Source organism: Cyprinodon tularosa, unplaced genomic scaffold (genome assembly GCF_016077235.1).
Source record: "Cyprinodon tularosa strain WSP-4 unplaced genomic scaffold, ASM1607723v1 ctg92, whole genome shotgun sequence".
In the NCBI taxonomy this organism is placed as follows: Eukaryota; Metazoa; Chordata; class Actinopteri; order Cyprinodontiformes; family Cyprinodontidae; genus Cyprinodon; species Cyprinodon tularosa.
In genome coordinates this window covers 1,921,264-1,938,824 of record NW_024039696.1, presented here as the reverse complement: position 1 = coordinate 1,938,824, position 17,561 = coordinate 1,921,264, and the positions used below count along the sequence as shown (strand labels likewise).

The window sequence follows — 17,561 nt, the reverse complement described above, 5'->3', positions numbered from 1 at the left end:
GGAAAAAAGGATTTAACTATTGCTTATTTGTCCAAATTCCCCATAGAATAACTCCACCGTATTCTGGCTGCAGTTATCTTCTTCCTTGCATCACATTTTGCATTACTGTTCTTAGATACAGGACTTAAACATGTGGCTTTTGTTGCTTACCCACCTTGTGAAGGATGTCAGTTATTGCCCGGCAGCTTTCAACTCCTATCTTTCTCATCTTCGCGCAGATCAGAATAAAACTTTTTTTTGTTTGTTTCAATCGTTTAGTTTTTCTCTATTATTCCAGGTTTTGGAAAAGATTTAAGGATTGATCAATGGATTTTAGCTGTAATAAATGATTTATGAGACTAACTGAGGGAAACAAACTGCTGTTTAAAGAAAAAAGTCTGAGTTTAATTTCAAAGCTTGCCTTTAATGTACTTATTGAATCAAGATTTATTTGAACATACATCATTTCCAGGCTTTACTATATAGAACATTGTATAATGTAAGGCAATCTTTATGGGGTGCCAGTGGGGACAATGCAGCAGAGGCCTATGATGTAAAACGCTGATACTGGAAATAATAAAGTTCTTGCACCGTCTGATTACTTAGATGAACGCCCCCGGGTTCCATTCCTGCCACCTCTTTCAGCGCCAGCTGATTTCCACGCCACTCTTTCCTGTGGGGCTGAAAGGCTTTGTGGCCGCCCAGTGGAGCGTTAGTAATGGCTGTTATGTTAGCCGTCTGAAATCCTGGTGAAGCTGAGCCCTATAAGCTCCCTCTACTATGCTGCCGGGTCGGCAGGGAAGCCCATCCGATTGTTTCAACCCGTTTTGTCATTAAAATCAGAGGCAGAGCAAACAGGGTGGAGCAGGGCGTGGGCGAACCCGGATAGCTCCGCATTGTGTAGTTGTCAGAACTGTTCAGCTTACTGAGCGGCAGGAGGAGCACAGGAAGGAGCATCATTCTGCAAACTTAGCACTTCTTATGTGATTCCCTCTGCCTTTCATGCATTCCTACCTCTACTCTATAGATAGGCATTTCTAGAACATGCAAAGGCTGAATATGAATTTCTCTGAGGCGAGACAGGCTATTTAAATTAATTTTAATGAGATAACTAAGAATTTCAGCAGTTATCCCATATGGAAGATGTATTAGAAATCCCAAATGCAGATTACCAAACCATTTAGTGCTAAATCTATTAGAAATTCATTATTAAACTCCACGTTTTAGCATCTTAAAACTGGAAAACAAACATTTTGAGTAATTTAACAAAAAAAATTACAAAAGATAGGAACCACACAAAGATGTGTACAATTCCTTCTTAAATGCTGCATTATCTCACACTAAAAAGAGGGGAAAAACTTGAGTTCGTCTTTAGGCCCTTGTTGTTATCTAAACCCTGAGGGATTCTGTTGATCCGACTAAATCACCCAACGATTATCCTGTTTTTCAATATGGAGATAAGAGTTTTTATAACAGTCACATTACAAAAAGTTTTTACATTTCAACAGGGATCCAAGGCTTGTTTTTTTGTTTTTTTAAATAATATCTTCACTGTTTTTTTTTTACCAAATCTGCAAAAAATATCAAATCACAATTTCAACTGTATATCCCTTTGATGCAGACTCTAGGCCGCCTTAGAGTCAACTGGATGAGCTTTTACCGCTTCTTTCTCAACTTAAATGTCCAAACTTCTCCATTTTCAAATTCCCAGAATTCCCAGTTCTTTATTTAAAAAAGTAAAGTTGGTGAAAAAAAAATAAGGATAATATTTTTGCAACAGAGAGGTTTAAAATTATAACAGGGAGAAGACCAGAAGAGAGAGGAAAAGGGGTCAAAGGAAGGCATGGCGGCGAGGAATAAGGGACAGAATGCTAGAAGAAGGCATAAACAAGGCAAAATCAAAAGAAATTATGCAAGTAATAAAGGAAAGGAGGCAAGGAGGGTAGGAAGCAAGTGAAAATAAAGGAAGGATATAAGTTTATAACAAATAGAAAGGTGTAAACATATTTTTAATATAGCAATAGTACGATTTATCTTAAAGGTGTCTAAAAGACGAGAGGAGTCTCTTATGTCCTCAAAGAGAGATTTTTCTGTGCAGCAACAAAAGATCAATCAACTTTGAAGCTTTTTACATGTTTTTAACAGAGATTCCAATAAAGGTTCTATTGTTTTTTTTATTGTTTCCAGAAAAACTGCTTCACTTTGTTGCGTCTTCCGTCCCTCAGTCAAAGCTTAAAGTTTTTTTCTAGTGTTCAATGCTTTCTTATTACAATACTAATAAAAGGTCTGGTCGGACATGCAGTTATTTTAAGCGGTTTAATAAGTAGAGCTTCATGATATTTTAATTAGGTGAGGCCACGAGGGGGTAGATTACATCATGGTTTAGACATTCTCTTTCATGGTTACGGCAAAAGCCACGACGGGTCTGAGATTAAACTCCAGCTCCTGCTGCTGACTTGACCGTGTTTGAAAAGCCAAAAAAGCCTCGACCCTGTGGTGCTCTTGTTTTTGGATTAAACCACAAAGACCTCGACATCTCTAGAAGGTGCCAGCGTGTGTTTGCCACTCACAGACTCCTCATTTCCCACTCGGATCAGGGCAAAGCAGGAGCTCCTGACATCCTGACCTCAGGGGCTTTCTATAACTGTGCTGAGGTAGAAAAGTTTTCTTTTTAAGACTTTTCTGATTTATATTTTTGAAGGAAAAGCATCTTAATTTGGTAAATACAGAGTGCAAGCTTAACTTGTCACTCTTTAGCTGCTCTGCATGAAAATCCACTGTTGTCTTTAGGAGTCCTTCCTCACAGATTTAAGCAGTAAGCTTCCATCTCGCTCTTCAACGAGGAATCCCAGCTCCCTGAGGGCAGAGTAGTCTGCCGGGCCACGTCTCTTCAGAGAAGCCACCAGCTGCTGGCTCTGCGGGTTGTTTTCTAGAAGGTTCCTGATAGCGAAGATGGCCCACTGGCTGATAACTGGAGGCAGTCGATTAAGGAAAGAAGAGCTTTAACCAACATCCTGCTTTAATCATCCTATTTAACAAAAAGTATCCCCATACTTTGAATGCTCCATTTTGCATCACAAACAAAACCTTTGAGGGATTTTAATCTAAACAACAAAACTAACTAAAGCATCAATGTCGAGAAAATTAAGTTGGTTTTAGAGTCTTGTACAAAAAAAAATAAGAAGAGCATCCATTTTTTCCCCAATCAGCCCACTTGTATCAATAATTCTGCAGGGTCTTATTTCGTTTTTAATAATGTTTAATTATAAAAACCTGACTGCATTGGTGCACTGTGAGGTTTCCTGCAATGTTAGAACCAGAAATCTATTTGAAGACTTCAAATTAAAAGCAAGCTAGCTTCCTATCACAAACAAGTGTTATGCTGGAAACTTATTTACACGCACAATTCCACTTCCCATTAAACTCCTATCTGGAATAATAGATATGGGCTACATAGAAATAAGTTTCTGTATTTGGATCACTGGATGGAAAAGGGCAATTGATCTATAAACATTTGCTAAACGACAATGGAGGTTGGCTGTCCTATGAGGATTTTGGCTTACTTTATAATTTAAACTGTTCATATGCCCAGCTTAACAGTCATAAACCCTAATCTGGCAGCAAAATCATGCTGCTGGCTATTTCCGAAGGCTTTGAATAAAACTTCTGGAATAAACTTCCAGTCCTGACAGTGCAGGAGACCCCATTTTGAATTTCAACTGATAACGATTTTGAATGTAACTTCCTTAAACTTGCAGAAATACTGATAGCTTCATTCTTTCTGTTAATAAACTTTACAGATATGCAGTTGTTCTGAGGACGTTCTGAGGCAACTAGACCACATGGTGAAACATGATGGAGGCAGCGTCATGCTGTGAGGATGCTGTTTTTTTATTAGGATTCAAAAACACTGCTTAGAGGAAATACGTTTTGAAGGCTCAGACGGGTGTAATATCATGGTTCAGATCTAAGAATGTTCATGTGCGCATTGTTTACTTAAAGGAATGGAGGGGGAAAAAATTAGATTTGCAAAACTCAGATATTTCCTAAAAGAATTAATGTTTAAACTGCAGAAGAAGTTTTTCATGTTTTTTTTCTATTTTGTAAAAACGAAAAACGATTAAAAACCATAAACTATTTCTTCTTCCCAAAACCAAAATGATCTGAAATATGTATCTACCCATAACAACATGTTTCTTCTCTGTTCTGGTATGGAATCCCTACAACCGGGTAAAACAGTAGTTTTCTTTCTCAGGATGTCAAACTCTTGTCCGGATTGTGTTTGTCTTGGGTCAAGGAGAACACAGCCATCCCAACCCAAACAAAGCAGTTTTGAAGACATGTTACACATCTCCGCTTTCTCCTCTAATGTTTCCCACACTTTTCTTGAAGAATCTTTTTGTTTTTGAAGAGAAACACGGTCTGACAACACAGACAGGCAAAGGGAGTTAGCACCATTTACCGCAGTCTGGGAGGCCTACATGGGAACAAAGGATCAGCTCAGCCTCCACTTGTAAAAAGGCAGTCTCACAGAAAAATCTGTTGTTGCAAACTAAAAATAGCTGATGTGTTAACAACCAGCAAGGTTTGGGGTTTAGAATTTGGTCCTCTGATGTAGGATAGTCTTAGAACGTTTTACTTGCTGCTTTCTTGACTCTTCAGCCTCAGTGTTGCAGATCCAAGAGTCATGTAGATTTCTGCACTGCTATCATCAGCCTTCCTAAGCACAATTACCGTATTTTCTGGACTATAGAGCTTTTAGAGACTTTGATATCCCTTTCTGGCAGTTAGGAAAAAATCTACAGAAAAGCTGCACCTTCTTACAAGCCAAATGGTTCAAAGCATGTGAAAAAATAAAAGGCTTATATAGTTTGGAAAATATGGTATTTTAGCGTGCTGCAGAGCTTTGTGTGAATACCTGAGTGCAGAAGAGGTAGTGCCAACGATTATACCTTCTAACTAACTAATAAAATAATTGTTGGGATTATTTTTTTGGCATTCATGTATGTTCTTGTTAAACCCCAATATCACCTACCTGTTAAGCCTGGCCTACACTACGCGATATTTTCAATAGTTGCACGCAGCTACAGCTTAAACTGTATAATGAAACCGTAGGATTTAGATGTTCACAGCTCACAATGTTTGTTCTAACAATGTACGGCCTGACACACTGATGCAATCTAACTGCTCCCACCGACCATCAAGAAACCACACATCTGGCGCTGATTGGACTCGTCAATCTGGAAGAAAAACAAGAACTCCCTTTTTTGTCCATGCGCAGTGTTCGAGGTTGCAGTAAATCAACACGTAGCTCTGATTTAACAGCAGGATTTGTCCACGAACACCTCACAACGGCTGACTGAATTTCAAACATGTTTGATTTTCTCCCGACCTTACGATTCCCGATCGGGAGGTGGTCGTGAGAGGCCGATCACCCCTCGTTACCCCCTGTCTACTACACAAAGCAGGATGCACGATGAGGCTGAAACTAAGCCCGATCGAAAAAATTCTTGCACGACTGGAGAATCGGCCAGAAATAGGCACAAAAAAAAAATCGTACAGTGTATGCCTGGCTTTAAGTATTAAGGCTAATGTTTGTTAAAGCAGTTTATGAAGTTAAGTGTTTTCTGTCACTGCGCATTCAGATTTAAATATTGAACATATACTTCACATAATGCAAAAGAAAGCTTCGTTTTAGTATTAATGCACAATTTGGAGGTGTGTGCACTTCCTTGCTAAAAAAAACCTTTCAACAAAAGTGGAAAAAAAGGTTGAAATTTGATCTCTATACATATTTTTGCCTTTTTTTTGGGTTCACACTGCATAAGGTTAAACCAGGGGTATCAAACTGGTTCCAGAAAGGGCCGTGTGGCTACAGGTTTTCTTTCCAACCAAGCAATAGCACACCAGACCCCAGTCATCTCATCAAGTGAGTCCAATCTGAACATGATGTCTTGATAAGATGAATGGAGTCTGGTGAGCTATTGCTTGGTTGGAAAGAAAACCTGCAGCCACACGGCCCTTTCTGGAACCAGTTTGACACCGCTGCGTTAAACTGTTGCATTTCTTTTTTTTTCACAATGCATCCCCATAAAGATTATGTAAAAAGGAGTATACGCGTTTTATTAATAGATTTTAACGTTAATCTATGAAAGTCCCTCCTATGCATCGATTCCACAAACTGATAGGTAACAAGTTGTGTTTCACTAAAGCAAACATACCACCATGTTTCCAACCTTACAAATTGTGGCATATTAAAGTAAGTAGTTGTAGAAACAGACGGATAAGAGAAGAAGAATAAAAAACGTGAAGGATCCCACATTATGAAAGGATACAAGGATTGTTTCCGTCTATGTTGCAGTTGTCCAAGATGAGTGGGATGCCATCCAGGTCTCTCACCTGAGGAGGTAACATTGCAAAGGAAAAATATTTCATCAAATTACTGCAGAATTTTTAGTTACTTAAATCATCTATCGCTTTAGGAAACAAATTATGACATTATAATCATCTGATCTATTTATGACTTCTGATTTTTATTTCCATTTTAGTTTGAATTCATATATTTTTTTTAGCTAATTTAGATTTAATTTTTGAAGACAAAATTAGTTGAGTTTTTATTCATTTCAGATATAGATTTATGAGAATGCTTCCCTTTCTTAACACATGTACCCCTTTGGGCATTTTTTCACTGCATAGAACGTACAGTACAATAACAAATTATAAAATAAAGACAATTTTACTTTTAATTTGAGCATTTAATTCTTATAATTTTATGCTTTCCATTTCAAAATCAAATTTAAAAAAAACAACATAAATGTTGCCTGGAAGTTCGTAAGGAATTGAAAAAGATACAAAATAAAATCATATAATAAACCTGGATTTATAACTCTGGAGCTCCTCTGAGAAACTCCCTTGTAAATACATTTAAATTTGATTAATTGGGAACAAAATACTGAACAAAAATTGTAGTCAGACTTAATTGGTTTTACTTCGATTTCATCAAAACACCTGAGCTGCTTTGATGAGCTTTAATAGCTCAGAGTGAAAAACAGCTGATAACAGGCTGTTCTCTACATCCAGTCTTTTCCTCTGCTGGGTTTTAATGTATGTCAAAGCTGATGGTGAACTCAAACATATAAGAAAAACTTACTTTTTGGTTAATAAAAGCTTGTTTGATTTTCAATTAGGTCTTTACAAAGCAAAACAGATCCCAGGCCTATTTTTACAACCTAAGAAACAAAATATGGTAAATGGTAAATGGCATGTACTTATATAGCGCCTTTTTTCAAGTCAGGTAACTTGACCAAAGCGCTTTACACTACATTCATTCACCCATTCACGCACACACTGATGGTGGCAACCTACATTGTAGCCACAGCTGCCCTGGGGCTCACTGACAGAAGCGGGGCTGCCGTACACTGGCGCCACCGGGCCCTCTGACCACCATCAGTAGACAATGCAGGTGAAGTGTCTTGCCCAAGGACACAACGACACTGAAAGTCAGAGCCGGGGCTTGAACCGTCAACCCTTCAATTTCAGGGCAAACTCCTACATCCAACTAGCCTGGGTGCCAGTCCGAACTTAGTCCCGCCCACAAGGTTTGAGTTCGGGGAAGTTCGGTCTGGCTCTGCTCCATAGTAGCGCGAGTATTAAAGCCCACTGTCAGGCGATCCAATCAAATTGTCAGGGCGGGCTTTATACGATGATGGACAGATGATCAAGAGTAACGTTATCAACCACGTGACCAAAGCGCGCTTGGGTGACAACAACAATGGCTGCCGCTGGAGAGTTTGGGTGAGTAGATTCTGCTATTAGGTCTGTTCTAGAAGATATCGACAGCAAATTAATTTTAAAAGAGGAACAGAGAAACGCGATCAAGTCTCATCTTCTTATTCTAGGCGTGAAACTGCACGCTTTGATTTTTGTGGACAACAACTATGCCTCGCTTAAGATACGTCACGCACTCCGTTGCTCTTATTGGTTGTAGGTCTATCCAATTGAGTGCAGAGGCTTTTTTTTCCTGGTTCGTTCAAAACACGCCCCATAATCACAGCTCTATGGAGCAGTATCAGACTCATATTCTGACTAGAATTGAGTCAGACTACGTCAGGCTAACATCCAACGCCACTGTCGCCCCAAAATATTTTTTTAAGTACCCCTTGCAATGCACAGACAGACCACTAGGGGTATGCATACGCCTGGTTGGGAAACATTGCTTTATGCAATACGACAAGACAAAAAAAAAAGAAAAAAGAAACAATTAATAATAGAAATAAAATCCCAGATAAGGACAGGCTGCTTTGACAGCACCAGCTAATTGTGTTAAAGGAAACTTGAAAAAAAGACCATAAATTAATCGATTATGATAAAGACACAAACGAAAAACGAAGCACATTCTCTCTTAAAATTCAGTTCGCTTTAATTTGTCTTGCCTTATTACACTTTCTCTTCAGGCTTTTTCGCTTTTTAAAAGCTTTTATTTCATTTTTATTCCAACTTAACAAAAAGGCTTTTAAGTTTTCCTTATTTTGTTATTTTTAGATAACAAAAATAACCTTTGCCTAATTACAACTTCTAATTTTATAATCCTATACTTAGAAGTATAACATTTAATTTCAGTCTGACAGGGCTTCGTTCTGTCCAGTTTGGGTTCATTTTTAAGGTGAGAAATTTTATGTATGTATTTTCCTAATACTCTGTTGCTTTAGAAACCTTAAAGAGACAAGAAATCAGATTGCACCTTGAAAAATCCATTCTTCACTAAGACTTTTCCCAGCATCTAATGAAATAAACAAAACCTGCCTCTGCTGATTACTCCTTTGTTTAAATTCCCCAACATTTATTACCCTCTCTTTATAAAACCCAGTGGATTTTAAAATGGTGAAACATAGAGTTGTCTTTAGCAGAGCCTCAAATGTAAGGAAAAGCACCAGTGTTAGTCTAAGACCACCACACTGGGGGATCTGCTCTTCATCATGCGTCTGATCCTATAGGCTGATGACTGTGTGTTGCCATTGTGGTTACCCTCCAAACAGCCTGGCAGGGAGCAGGAGAACAAGAGCGTTTCAGAAAATGGAATAGTCATTTAGATGGTCTAAGAAGCTCGTGTCTGTGCTTCTCTCCGCTCTGAGAACAAAAGCTGCTTACATTACGTCCAAACCCATAAAGGGATGAATAACAAGCGAGCAGACCCCTTCCTTCAGACCGGTACGAGCTGTTCAGTGCTTCGCATGCACATCTTAAATTACCCTCTCTGCCAAAAGGTGAACAGAATGACATTCGGTTTACTGGAAGAAATCCTCGTGAAAACAGATACGGGGGTGATTTCTGACCGCTGACGGACCACAGATCAGCATCCATAAATATTACGGAGAGGCCAGCTGAGGGTGGTCATCCCACAGGCATTCCACAAATCTCTTTCTATTAAGTACAACTGGGTGGATGGAGAGGCCGGCTCTTCCCTGACTGCTTCCTTATCTGTCTGCTAGATGCTGGCAGGCGACGTAGAAGTGAAGCTGATAAGATCTCTAGAAGTAAAGCAGTTTCGGGTTGAAGTCGACGAGAAAGGAAGATGAAAGACAGGACTGTCCGATTCAGATGAAAAAGAGGGGGAATCTAAAATCCTAGAAAAGCAAATAGAACTGATCTTTAAACATCTTGTTACTTTATACGTGTCATTTATAATTCAGACCTTGTTCTGATTGGCGGCGTTGTTGTGGCAGAGGTTTCCTATCAGCCTAATGAGGTGAGCCTTAAAGCTTATGACTGGAGAATATGAGGATGGGTCATCCTCTCCAGTAAAGGAGGAGAAGCTCTGAGTGGCGCTGAAAATATTCTTGCTGGATTTCCCAATAGTATGCACTTGCTGCAGAAGCCCTGTAAAAGAAAAAAAAAGGATAAACAGAGAGGAAAAATACAAACTTCAGCAGTTTATTCTCTGTGTATTTAGCTGGTTTGCTGAAAACTTTTCTCTCCTTTTGCATTTGTGCTTGGCTTTTATTGCTTGTGCACACTGAGGAGGCCTTCTGGCAGGGGTCTTAAGTGTCTGTCCTGATGGGGATTTGATGGGAATCAGGATGTTTGGACCCCAGTCAGGGAGGTGGTCTGTTTTTTCATTTACCAACTGTAGTTTCTAGAAGATCAGGATGCTCCTGCAGGAACATGAACTGCTTGTCGTCTGAGGTCATCTCACACAGCACGTCTAGCAAACTTATTACAGTCAGCGCCTCCTGCAGGACCTGATAAGGATTGCAGCCCACAGCACAGAGACTTAGAAAAGAAAAAAAAAGATCTATTGGGTTTAAATATACCAGCTAATGCGTTTCCTACCTCGTTGCTGGAAGCAGAACCTGTAGCGAGTGTGAGAACCGCGCCACAGCCTTTCTGGAAGGAACCGGCCAGGAAATGGGCCACACTGGGGGGGACGCCGCAGCCCTCTGAGCCCTCTTCTCTTAACTGGGCCAAGAGCAGCTCTAATAGAGTTACTCTGAAAAACATTTATAGACACATTTCAGCAGCATTTCTTAACTTTTTCTTCTTCTCCATACAGTAAAAGAATATTTAACAAACATCTGAATCAAAGTTTCAGGTTAGATCTTAAAGGAAATATGTCTGTTTCTGCCTTTTGTTTATTTTATTTTAATAAAGATTACCTGTCATGATGGGACATCCCAGAATACATGCTTTCCACCAGAGCTGAAGACTTGAGGAAATGCTGGGTTGCAATGAGGACGCTGGAATTGCATTGAAATTCAATTGTCAGGTTAAGCATAATTTTTCAAAAGTCTGCTAAACAAATAATTTTTTATAAATTGTTGATGGAGACATTCAAAAACATTTGCCGAGCTCTGCATTATTTTTCACAATGTTGAAGAATGTTTTGTTTAGTGTTGGTGTAACTATGCCATGAAAATGAGCTCATTTTGACTGAGAAGACTGTTCAAATGGGAAAGAGAGGAGCAAAGGCCCATAGAAAGTTAAATGCGACATTAATACTCTTCATGAAATAAAAATAAATACATTACCTTAAAAAATATGCAGCCAGGGCAACAATTAAAATAACTTAGAACTATAATTCTGACAACTATGGCTGAACGAGGACCCGTGTTTATTTTGTCATGAGATAAGAGTAAAGAGAATGTTAAGGAGATGAAAAATATATAAAAAAAGATTAAAGAAAGATGTTAGGAAGCTTCTTATAGATGATTGTGTTTGGATTCTGCAGCGAAAACAGAAAAAACTATTTTAAAATCTAAGATAAGCAGATTTAGGTGATTATTTAAAAGTCATTTAAAAGTCCATAATTTCTCCTCTGTGGGTTAAACTAAGAGGTCAAATTTCAAAACTGCATGACAATAAAGTAAATCTCTTCTTTTAGCTTTTATATATGGATCTTTGCTGTAGCTGACTTTAGGCCTGAAACAATCTGATTAATCGATTACTGAAATAATCATCAACTAATTTAGTAATCCATTAGTAATTAACTGGAGTATAGAAACTCCAGCTGATAGAGAGACCAATTAGACTAGTAATTATACAAAAACTGTAAAAAAAAAAAAAACATATATTTTGTATTTAAGATTTTTTTGTAAATTCGTCTGTTATTGTGCTCTATACAGAATTCCTAAAGTAGAAGATTTTTCATTTCACCTAGTTTGATTCTGTAAAAAATCTTTAAGGATTCTTTTGCTATCCAATTATTAATTGATAAATCAAAACAAAAATAATTGTTAATTGCCGCCCTAGCTAACAGTCCAGTCCAGACCTCAAACAATCATAGCCTTCATATCTTTTTTAGCAACATTAATGGATGGAGAATCTTTTCAGTGACCGGCCTCTGAGATTTCTTGGGAAAATTACTCACACTGCCTCCAACTTTAAACAATTCAGCACTTTCCTGACATTCCCTCAACAGTTTCTTTATTCTAACTGTGGAGGTTCCTCCTACTGTTTCAATGTCATTATTTTATTATTTCTTTCACACAGCATATCTATTTTAGGACTTACTAATATGGGTGCGAACATTTAGTAAACACCCTATCTATGTACAGTATTTGAAGAAAACTGTTTTTCTTTTGCTGAGGTTGAAAGAACTATGTAGCTGGGGGAGCAAATATGGTATAACACCAGGAAGTGGAGGAATCCAACAAGCTTCTGAGACTGGGGAACTTGACTCTGAAGAAGCTGTAAAACAATACATTTTGATGTTTGAATGTCTTAGTTTGACTTAGTTTTGTTTTGGTCCACCCTTATAAAGCCTCAAACTCAACACTAATTCTGACATTTTGAATTGAAAAAGCTTCTTGGATGGGAAGCAAAACGTCTTCAAACTCGGAAACTAAGTCCAGTGGATTGTTTTTAACTTTTTTTAAATATCCCTGTGTTCATTGTAAGAGGTCAGTTCTGGTTTGTTATCCTTTGTCAGATTTGTCTTAGTTGACATCTTTTTTTGGGCCAATTTTCGAGTCTTTTGAGGGATTTTGTTTGGATGATATTTTTTCTACACCTTAGTCTTTTGCCTGACAGCTTGGTCGCTGACAATAACCAAAATATCAGTATCTAAAATAAGGTAATTCACTTCATTCTAACTTAAATGAGGACATTACCTACAAACAGATTAAGAAGAGAGGGGGTCTGCTTTCATATACATGAACAGAAGGATGATGAGCCTTCAGACTTACGTCCAGTCCAGGTCAGGCTGGGTCCTACACAGCTCCATCACTTTGAGGGCCAGCAGGATGTTTTGTGGCTTCGACAGATCCTCCACTTTGGCCTCATCCAGACACGTGTGGATAACCATAGAGGTGTAGCTGACCACTTTCTCATCGTCAACGTTGAGCAGCTGCCTGTTCGCACACAAACGGGGCCACCCAGTTTAAGCATCCATAACAGATGGTTACAACTAAGGACCAAGTGTTGGGGTGATTCTTATTCTATGAAAACGTTCTCACAAGAGGACATCGGGGAGGCTGTGCTGCCAAATTTCATCCTTGCTCATCTGGTTTCCTACGGCGAGGTTGCCAAGAAACTGGATCCCACAGCGAAGAGCTGGACCACAGAGGAAGACAAATGAGCGGATGATTAGATAGGAGGAGAGGAAAACAAACTGAGCTCAGATCAATATCATGACGGTCATCATTTGATCATCATCATTTCATTACTTCCTCATTTGACTTCTTTTCTACAGCTTTGACTCCGACTCACGTTCATATAGGGCGTCTTTTTGGTCCAAATTTGTGGTTTGAAGATAACTCAAGAGTTTAATGGATACACCGATGAATCCAAGTTCCCTGGAGAAGAACAGAAGGTTGTAAACAACAAGTGCAAACCATCAACACAATTTTAAAGGTAACTTTGGAACCCTTTAAAATTTTTTGTTCCCCTTTAGAACGACAAATGGCCACATACTTCTAGGAATTTGACATATTAGACCAACACAAAGAAATTAGCACATAATTGGGTCTGTCAAAAAAAACCTTCCCTTTGTGAAACACGTGGTGGAAGCATCATGCTGTGGGAAGACTTTAACCTTACCTTAAGGTAAAGCTAGTTAGAGCAGACTGGAGGTCATATAAAGCTAAATGCTGGGCAGAAATGGTGATTAGTGGTGGATGGGATTAAAAACTAATCAAATTAACGGCTTTCTAATACAATAATCATTACTTTTTTGAATCAAAAGTTCAACACTTGCTACAATAAATACATTATTTTTTCAACTGCAATACATTTAAAGGACTAATTTGACAAATAAACATATAAATTATAAATTACAGCTATTTCTGCCTCAGTTTAGCAGAAACTAGCATATTTATGCTTTGCTGGTTCCACCATCCAGATCCAGCTGCATTCAGATGTCCTATGGCTACTAAACCTGGAGCTTCACACTTCATCTTCAAAACCTCATGCTGAGAAAATGTTACGGTAAATACTTCCACATTTTACTGAACAGAGATTCTTTCATTCATTCTCACTCTGTAATTCCTTTAATTGTATTTTAGTGGAAATTAAATTTTTAAATCCGCTTCATTCTCTGCTGCTTCCTTGCCCTCTAATCTGGTTTATTCCAGCAGATACTCAGTGGCTTTAGGTTTTAAAATGATCGGTACTGTTCCAGGTAATTTTATACCTGCTATTCAGAGCCTCTAAGCTATCCATTAGAAACAGAAAAGTTAATGTTTAGCCCTACATTGAACATTTGTACAAAAATTATTATTAGTCATGTAATGTTTTTGGGATTTTATGTCACAAATTCAGAATCAAAATCACAGGTATGAATACTTTAGGATCCCACTTTAGACTTAGACAACTTTTATTCTAATTTTGTTTTGTACAGCTTTCAGAACATTTCCATTCCATAAAGTGCAGCAGGGGTCAAATGTAAACAGTCTGTGAGAAAAGACATGGTGCTAAAACGCATTGATGTGGACGTTCATGACATTAATATAATCTGATTACCAGTTTTATAAAGGTACAACAGGAAGTAGGAGAAATTTGGTAGCTTCAATATAAATGGGTGAAACAAACAGCTCTAATGCTGCACACTCATTGAAATTACCTGAGGAGTTTTTGATTGCGTGGACTCTGAACACAGGAGTTCCTTTGGGATCTGAAGCACTCAGCGGTGAGCTGGAGCTGCAGAGTAAAAGGCTCTTCATCAGCATGGCTGTCTGCACTCTTCAGGCCCTCAAACAGCCTGGTTAGAACCTTGAGGAGCTCAGAGAAAATGTCTTCCACCACAGCATCCCTGAAGAAGAGAGTTTGAAATGGGGAGATATTAAAATATGATTTGAATTTAAACCCATAACTACATAGAATACATATTTTTATGTAACTGATACAAATATGGCTCAAACAATAAATTGGATTAATCGAAATAACGATCTCAGCTATTTTAGTAATCGATCAATCATTAAATGGAATGTAGAGACTGTAAAACATGCCTTTAGCTGACAGAGCAACCCACTTAGAGCAGTAATTATATCAAAATTGTAAAAAAAACATATGTAAACAAATTGCATTTATAATTTTTAAAAAAACAATGTCGTCTGTCAATGTGTTCAATCTAGAACTACTCAGGTGGAAAACTTTTAGTTTCACTTGGTTAAACTTAGTGAAAAAATCTTCTTTAAGGAATCTTTGGCTATCCGATTATTAATTGATTAATCTGAAAAATAATCTAAAGATTAAATGATTTGCAAAATAATTGCTGGTTGAGGCACTACATACAAAAATAAAGAGTTGATCCTCCTTTATTATTCCACCTGCTTTGTTAAATGCAGCCAAACAGTCCCATAGCATGATACTACCTCCACCAATCTTACTTTTGAAAGTTCCATTTTAATGAATACAAAGTTATTTTTACTGTGGCTAAAAAAGAAAACCTCAATGTTAAACAAAATAGTGGTACAAACAGTGGTATAACAGCTGCTTACAGTTTTTCCCTGAATATCCAGACCAATTTCAATTAAATCTCATCTTTAACTGAATGGAAATCCTGAGTGAAACTGAGTATATTTCAGATTACAACTAAATATATAACATTTTTTAGCAATCAGGTTTTACCGTTTAAAATAAAACGCAGTTGTGTATTAATATGCTGTGAAATGAAGATGTAAATCAGCACTTTCTCACATTCTTTCGTTGTAGCAGGTGTTATTTTAATGAGGCTCAAAGTAAAAATCGTTTCTAACATAAATAAATGTGAGGGGGAAAAATGAGCAGCTAAATCGACTCCCAAACAAAAGGTTTACAGATAGAATAGTCATAATAAAAAGGCGTGAGTACATACAAGCTGCCAAACATATTTTTTTGTGCCAGAAAATCGATGATAAAGAACGAGCTAACTTTAGCTTAGCTACTGAGCTACCCGTTATTTACTGAAACCAGCGAAAACTGTACGAACCGCACCTGTATTCCGCATCTTTTAAAGCACCTGTAAACGTTTTTAAAACCTGCAAGTGTTCAGATGAGAGTTTCTCATTTAAAATATCAGCAAAAGCTGCTGATATTTTCTGCTTGTCATCGGTGGAAGCTGCCATGTTTCTTTAGCTGCGTCGTGTGGGCGGGGCGCAAGAGTCAATCCCTGACTTCCTATTGGCTTAATTTCTCAGATGGGCGGAGTCAAAGCATGTGCTCTTGTTTGCACGTGTTCACTGACAGTCATGACTTCGGCCATGCCCCACTGAACATAAAGTTAAGATATTTTAAACACACTTTTCTGAGCTATACATTTTTTTTTCTTTCATATGACAAATTAAGGAGACAGCCAATCAGAAAGCATCAACAACAGAATAGAATAGAATAGAATATTATAATAATAGAATAGAAAACAATAGAATAGAGTAGAAAAGAATAGAATAGAATAATAGAATAGAATAATAGTATAGTATAGAAAAGAAAAGAATAGAATAGAATAGAAAAGAATAGAATAGAAAAGAAAATAATAGAATAGAATAATAGAATAGAATAAAAGAATAGAATAGAAAAGTAAAGAATAGAATAGAATAATAGTATAGAAAAGAACAGAAAAGAATAAAATAGAATAGAATAGAAAATAATAGAATAGAATAATTGAATATAATAGAATAATAGACTAGAAACAAGAAGAATAGATGAGAATAATAGAATAGAGTAGAATAGAATAATAGAATAGAATAGAAAATATCTTTATTGTCCCACGTAGGGAAAATTCTGGTGTTTACAGCAGCAAAAAGATTTAAAAAAAAAATGTCCCATCAATGTGGACTTTAGAAAAAATGTATAAGAATAAGATAAAATGAAGAGTTAAAAGATAAACAATAGAATATTGCACTGTAAAGTTTTTTTTTTAAATATAAAAACTGTGCAACTGGAGAATAAAATAACCAATAAACAGCTATGGGGATTTTTACAGCAGTGGATATTTGAAAATGGCAGCAACATCAGTGATGTGCAAAATGACATCAGCATGTTATTTAACTGACTAAGGTAGAAACTGTACAAAATTAGTGGTGGTTATAGTGGTGGTTATAGTTCAGCAACAGCTTCATGCATGGGGTGGGAGACATTATCCAACAGAGATGTTAAGTTAGTAAAGATCCCTTTTTTCCCACCTCCTGCACTTAGACCAGAGGGCATCCAATCACAGTGCCGGCCTTCCTGATCAGCTTATCCGTATAACATATGACATACCCTATAATTCGTGGAAATATCTAAACCTAGTACTCATGCTTTGCAAAGAATAAGAGGAAAACATTTACTTAAATACATATAGCAATGCACTTTAAATTCTCCATCTTTGACATTTTATTTCAATGCTGAAATCCTTGCTTTCCACCAATCATGGTCAAAAAAATTACTAACAGTGTAATGAGACAGTTTGCAATTTGCAAAATATAGGGATGTCAAAATTGGGCACTCACAAACATATGTGATCGCATCTGGATTGAAGGATGGATACAGGCATCTGCTGTTGTGAATAAAGCCTTTCCTTATGCACAAGCAGCAGTGGTGGAAAGTAACAAAGAACAGTTATTTGATTACTGCACTTAAGTACTTTGTTTAGTATCTTTACTTTACTTGAGTCATTGTCTGGGGGTACTTAT

The 17,561-nt window shown here is 37.5% G+C and overlaps 1 protein-coding gene across 1 annotated transcript; it reads right to left on the bottom strand.

The window, feature by feature from the left end:
* Positions 1–1,509: 1,509 nt before the first annotated feature.
* On the bottom strand, positions 1,510–16,035 carry atxn10 (ataxin 10). The gene is made up of 11 exons (XM_038274535.1): positions 15,886–16,035; positions 14,534–14,722; positions 13,183–13,268; positions 12,930–13,026; positions 12,660–12,824; positions 10,632–10,712; positions 10,309–10,465; positions 10,100–10,217; positions 9,671–9,855; positions 6,315–6,378; positions 1,510–2,950 (listed from the first exon to the last, which is right to left on the bottom strand). Exons 1-11 carry the CDS (start codon positions 16,014–16,016, stop codon positions 2,766–2,768), a joined length of 1,458 nt encoding a protein of 485 aa, XP_038130463.1. The 5' UTR covers positions 16,017–16,035; the 3' UTR covers positions 1,510–2,765.
* Positions 16,036–17,561: the final 1,526 nt, after the last annotated feature.